Below are 6577 nucleotides of genomic sequence, written 5' to 3' on the forward strand. Positions count from 1 at the left end.
AGACACACACAGGAGCCCTGTCTCATCCCAGGTAGTTTTCCTGAGCTGGTTTAGCTGGTGAAAAGAGAGACTGAAGAATCTGTTAGTTAGGGTGTTGGCTTCAGTTCAATTATTTCTTCTGGTAGAAAGCTCCCATGTGCCTTAGGCAGGCTTTGATCTTGGCTTCCCATCTATAAAACTGAGGGTAAATGTCCTGCCCTGACTCCAAGGGATGAGATTGCGACACAGGAATGCCAACACGTATTCAAGTGACAAGCAGTTGTACAAGCGCCACTCACAGCAGAAACGTCTGTGACTGCAGACAAGCAGGTGCTCTCAGAAACGAGGAACGTTTCTCAGCATAATGAAAAGTAAAAGTACAGCAAATTTAGCTTCCTCAAGGTAACAGAACACAGCGACGAGACAGAACAACAAAACCAAACAGCTCAACAACAAATTATGCCCACAAAAAAGAAACGCTGAGGTTACAAGAATAAGAAACAGTATCCAGTGATCAACAGTTGCAAAAAGCAAACGTTTTCAGACAGGATTTAAAATAACAAGAGTCAGCAAAACAAAAAGAGATGTAAGACAAAATAGAGAGTCACAGATAGAGAAGGCACAAAATTAACCAATAGAGGAACAAACCATGGAAAACCACTTATCAACAGATGAAATGAGCAAACAGCAAGGATAGGAATAATAAGATAAAAAAAAATATAAAGGACCTTGAACACCACCTCTTTTCCAGTAACAGTACCTCACCAAGTAACTTAGACAGTCACTGTTTGCATTTTAATACTGCCCTTACGTCACCCTACAGTCCCCCACTGAAGAGATCTCAGGGCACGGGGAGCCTAAGCCAACGCACAGGAGCGATACCCGGCCAGGCACATGTTAATTAGCAACGGATCAGCCTTGGCAAGTTTAACTGTTATTCTGAAGGTAGTGCTAACGTTTAAGCAGCAAACGACGCTGATATTTAACTCGAGCCTGAGCTGTCTTGTGAATTGGATCACTCCAATTCACGCAGCGCAGGAGATGTTTCCACTGACAAAGGTTTAAAGACGTGCTTACTTTGGACACGCCACAGAGTCACCGAAACTACCGCAGCTCTCTTACGAACATCAGAGGGAACCACTGCACCCTCGGGACGTGTCACTGCAACCAAGCTACGTGACGGTTTAAAGAAATATATCAATGTATTCCTATCGTCACTCACTGAGGTTTTCTGTCCTGGATTCCAAAAAGGTGATTTAAAGTGGTCAAGGTCAATAAAAACCTCAAGCAAGCAGGAGTATTTCAGCGAAGCGGCCATGGCTAAACTACATCTTTTCACTCTGCCAAAAGAAAGAAGAGCTCAGGGAAAAAAAAGCAGCCCCGTGAAATTAAATATCTCATCATAAATATCTGACGATTAACAACCGCAGATGAGACTTCAGGCAAACACAAACCAGAAATAAAGGGGTGTACGTTTAACGAGCTGATTAGGACGATAAGCGGGAAAGCAAAGTTTTCGCCCTTCATGTCCTTTGTCAAAAATTCTCAGATGTGCAATAAAATAAAGCCTCCCCCCACCAAAAGGAATAAAAAAAAAAAAAATACAACCAACCAACCCCAAAGATATTAACTACAAATAACGACTGTATTAAGGCATTTGGGTACAGCACAGGGTTACTTCTACGGAGCGGGTTGTGGCAAACGCCGTGTATTCCGGTTCGGGCTGGCCCGGCGGCGCAGCGCCGGCAGGAGCCGCGCGGTCAGACCCACGCGGGGCCGCCGCCACCGGGCACCGCCGCCCCGCTCCGCTCCGCCGCCGCTCGGGCCCGGCTGCCCCGGGCCTGTGCGAGAACTTCTCTCACCCCTCCCCTCCTCGCCCTCCCGCCCCGCCGCCGATCGCTTCCTCCTTTCCCCTCTCCCCCGCCGAGGCGGCGGCGGCAGCGGCAGCGCGCGCTGCCGCCCGCTTCCTGTGCGCTGCCGGCGGGTCGGCACCCCGGCACGGCGCGGCGCGGCACCCCCACGCCCAGACCCCCCTTCCCCCGGCCCCTCACTCACCCCAGCGTGCTGATGAAGCCGTTGACGGAGCCCTCCGCGTACAGGGACACGATGTCCCCGATGTACAGAAAGCTGGACATTTTCTCAGACATCTTGTCTCATTTTTAGTTGGATTTCGCACGCCTGCCCTTCGATTAAAAAAAAAAAAAAAAAGAAAAGAAAAGAAAAGAAATAAACCAAAAGCGACGCGGGGTGAAGCCGAGGAGACGAGGCACGGCGGCGGCGGGGCGGGCCGGGCGCTCAGCGCGGCCCCTGAGGCGCGGCGCGAGCTGACATGAGCGCGGCGCCGCTGCCCCCGGCGGACCGCCACGGCTCGCCTCGGCCCCGGCCCCGGCCCCGGCCCCGGCACGGCCCGGCCCGGCCCGCCGCGCCGCCTCCTGAGCCAGCGCCCGCCTCCGCCTCCCGGGGCCGCCCCGCCCCGCCGCAGCCGCTGCCAGCCCCGGGCAGTGGGGGTACGGGGGGGTCGTAACCCCGCGGAGCGCGGCAGTGCCTGGGGCTGCGGGTCAGGCTGCTTCTCCTCACCCGCCAGCCGGGAGAGGCGCTCCGGAGACCTCCGTAACTCCTCAATAATCCCCTGCGGGCCGGGGACAGCCCACCGCCCGTGGGCTCGGGGCCCGCTCCGTGGGTTGTCCGGCTGTCAGACCAGACCAGACCAGACCAGAATCTGGAGTCTCTGGGAGACTTTTCTGCCGAGGAAGGAGGAGAGGCCGCAGCCCCCCCCTCTCCGGGCTCACCAGAGCAAGGGGCCACCGGCACAGCCCCCCAGCACGCTGGAGGGGGGCCCTGCGGCCGCGAAGGCTGCAGCCCCCACCTCCGTGGCAAAGAGGCTGGCGTGGGGATGCGCAAATCCACGCTGCTTCGCTTTGGCAGCCAAGACCAAGGACCAGCCCATGAAACGGCACGTCCCTTCGTGGATGGAAGTGTTGAGGTCAAAGGAAAGGCTACGGCCAGTGTGGGGTTCTTACTCTTAAAAATATTGTGCATTCTTTAAACGAAAACATCCCCACCAACGGTTTTAAGAATCAAAGTATTTCTACTTTTTCTGATTTTTCAGCTATATTTTATCTCCCCAAGACAACTCTTCTAATTACAGGCAAACTCAGCAGTAGTACTGGCTACCCAGAGTATTTTTCCAACAGATTGTTTGGATTAAAAAAAAAAAAAAAAAAGAGAGAGAAGGAAACAGCAACTCACCCAGGTCTAACAGCCTGATCAAACACTAACTCTCCTACGATAAGAATATAAAATGTAAACGATAAGAATATGACATCAGAAACGCTGAGTCTTCAAAGTAAAAAAAAGTTTTACCATCTAGATGTACAGAAAAAACCTGTTGTGCCATTCTAGAATTCCCTTTTTTGCTCTTTTATGGTGAATATTTTGAATTTGTCTCCACCAAAGATCTGTACTTGCATTCTGCTTAAGTACACCTACATACACGGGCCCCTAGATCTGACACTTCACCAAATTCTTTCAAGTCAATCTCCTGGAGTAACCGCAATTGTTAAAACGTTTCTGGAAATTAAATACGAAGAGGACAGGTGCCAGCGCCCTTGTTCTGGAACCAGCCCCAGCACAGGAAAACCAAATATGAGGTGTTTCAAACTACCCAAAGCACACATATTAAATCCCAAAGCTGGACTAAATTAAAACATACCAGAATTAGAAACTGAAAGTCAGAGCACAACAAGGCACTGAAGGGGGAGAGAAGCTAAGGCTCCCTGCCCACATGCCGATAAGTGAAAAGCATTGACCCAGGGTCCCTCCCAGGAGAGGGACTCCCACACAGAGGGCTCAGGCGTTTTATTTCACGAAAACCTGGTTCTGGACAGTTTGAACCCAGGGCTGGGCCACAAAGGCTTTACAATGCATTGACAATATCCTTTGCCTTCCTGATTCTGTTTATCTCGGCCATCTTATACCAGGCTTTAATGGCCTAATTAAGATACGTTAGCCAGGGAGGTTTCGTGTTTCCCAGCAGTAAATGAAATCCTGGTGTGGGAGTTTTCCTGAGGATGGTACTTCAGAACTTGGCGGAGCCCTGAATTTGCCTGGCCTTTGTATGCCTGGGAGCAAATCCCCATTTGGGACCATTCACAGCCAGGAAGGTCCAACTCTGTGGCCTAAACGGGCCATTTGAAGTGTCCTTTGATACCCGAGGCATCCCTGTAGGTTGTCAGCAGGGAAGCAGGACTGCTTTGCCCTTGACAGCTCCGCCTGCGTGTGGGCAAGTGAAAGGGGCCCTTGTGTTTTGGCACTACAAGAAGGTTAATTGAGGTCACTTTAGAAAATATTTAGCATTTGCTTGCTGTGGCAAAGCTCAACCTGATAGGAGTCCTATACTTGCAGTCGTCTTTGCCTCTTTCCCCTTGAAGGAAATCAAGGCACAGCCTGCATTCTCCTTCATTTCTAGGCTTGTTCGTCTTGGCTCAGGCTGGAGCATGCCAGCAGCTGAAAGCTGTTACCACCTCATAGCTCTCTAGTGAGATACATATATTTATGAAATTAACTGGAAATCTCAATCCAGTTCCGAGCAGCGATGGCTATTAACTAGATATGAGTCACATGAAATCAGCGTTTTTGTGCAAAAAGTGAGGTCAAATCCCGAAGGCAGTCAAGCACTTAAGCAAACGCTTCATTTTAGACCTGTCTCATTGAAACAGTCCAACAATCTCATTGAAGTTACCAGATTATTTGCATGCTGAAAATAAGCAAGCACTCACCCGCTTTTGTAGGCCAGGTCTTAAACTGGTACGAAGATCACCCTGGAAAAGCAGATCCAAGGAACCCTTGCTGATCGTCTCCTTGCAGACAGAAAACTTGAGTGACGAGTGCTCTTCTAGCATTTTTAACAAGCATTAACCCTCTTCTATTAAAAATAATGATTGTGCCTCTCTGAGTGCTAGTTTTATAAAGATAGTATCTGGAAAAATTTAATTAAAATGAAGGAGATTTTGACATAACAAGTCTACACAGAAAAAAATAAAGCATGGTCTGAGATGGTAATGGAATATTGCTTCATTTATCTGGAGCAGAAATAAACCAAATTGCTTGACAGTATGGATCTTTTTACTACAGTTTTTAACCTTGCAACTAGCTGCAGGGTGAAGGTGAGGCTGCTTAGTCAATAACTGGAATATGTTTTCCATCAGTTATCTCTGGTAATCTTTTGTTTCAAAGCTAGGAATACAGGCTTTGCCATGAAACAGGACCCAGATGCACAAATCATCAGCTAGTGCTGACAGACTGCCCCAGTGCACATATTATTCTGTACGTTGCAAAAGTGAAGGAGTCTTTCTTACTCAACTTTCATTTCTAGTCTATTACTTATTTTCAGAGAATAAAATATTTCTAGTGATGTTTGTACAGGCATTCTAAAATTAGAACTCTATATAAAAGTATTTGGCAGAATTTTAATGCAGGGAAATTTTACCATGATCCCATGTCCTAGGTTTTGATGTTCATTCCGGCGCTGAAGCATAGAAGAGAAGCAGTGTTTCCACGGAGATGTTAATAGAAATACCCCACTGCAGCATTGAGCATCCACTTTAGGTGTGAAAATACACAATATTAGAATGACCTCCAACTGGAAAACTCACCGAGTAAATAGGCTAATGCCATTGTATTCTTGCTCCTTTTCCACCCCTCACATCTTAGGAAGATGTCTGAATTTCCTGCTCATCCTGTCTGAACAGGGAAGGCTCCTGAGAAGTTGAATATTTTATGGATTTGAGAATTTTTCTGATTGGAAAGGCTTTAATCCCACACCTACACCACCTACCTCTGGTATTAAGTTACAGATATATAGGCCGCTTCAGTGAAAGCAAACTGGACCGGTTAGAGGCTTAGACAACAGGCAGCATTGATGTTTGTTTTCATGAAAGCAGAGGATAGTGCTTCCCAGCTGCAGGGGAAAAGGGGGAAGAAAATAATGCCTTTAACTGTTTGAATACAATAGATATAGATGGGACCAGGCCAAAACCCAGGGAGGCACCCCAGCGCTTTAGCATGCAAGTACGGGAAGTTTAGACCCAAAGGTTTGGGTTCATTTCTCATCTTTCTAATGGGGAGGTGGGGTGGGGAGAGAAGAAGAAATATCAGACCATGCCAGACATTTTGATATTTAAAATCCAACTCTGATTTTAAAGCCCATCTGTAGCTGGGGTATTTTTAATGCACTTATCTCAAGCAACACACAATTAACAGCTTACTTGAGGAAGGCCTGGCTATAAAGGTACCTAATGAAGCTGGAGACGCCCATTACCATGTGGATATTAATATTTGAGACAGTCTAGCTCTTCCTTGAGCACAATGGCATTTGAAAACACGTGGATGTATAAAAGACAGCATTACTTGGCCTGCAAGTTGGATCAGAGAGCACCAGAACAGCTTATTTTGACAATACCCGCACGCAAGAATTGATTTATTGCTGGTAGTGCTTTGTTTTATTTTGCCTATAGCGAACGTCAGAGTACTACATGATTTCTTGATAGATAGCTAGCTGTGGGGACTCATTTTGCCTTTTTCTTGTCGTGGTAGTTAA

The 6577-nt window shown here is 47.8% G+C and overlaps 1 protein-coding gene across 2 annotated transcripts in view; it reads right to left on the minus strand.

Annotated features, from left to right (window-relative positions):
• Positions 1-2393, minus strand: part of ITPR2 (inositol 1,4,5-trisphosphate receptor type 2) — a 279885-nt gene extending 277492 nt beyond the window's left edge. For both annotated transcript variants that reach the window (XM_064460370.1, XM_064460362.1), the window contains exon 1: positions 2035-2393. In XM_064460370.1, the coding sequence (XP_064316440.1) occupies positions 2035-2126 (92 nt within the window). In that variant the 5' untranslated portion in view covers positions 2127-2393. The remainder of the gene's footprint in view (positions 1-2034) is intronic.
• Between the last annotated feature and the right edge of the window lie 4184 nt (positions 2394-6577).

This window comes from Phalacrocorax carbo, chromosome 1, assembly GCF_963921805.1.
Source record: "Phalacrocorax carbo chromosome 1, bPhaCar2.1, whole genome shotgun sequence".
In the NCBI taxonomy this organism is placed as follows: Eukaryota; Metazoa; Chordata; class Aves; order Suliformes; family Phalacrocoracidae; genus Phalacrocorax; species Phalacrocorax carbo.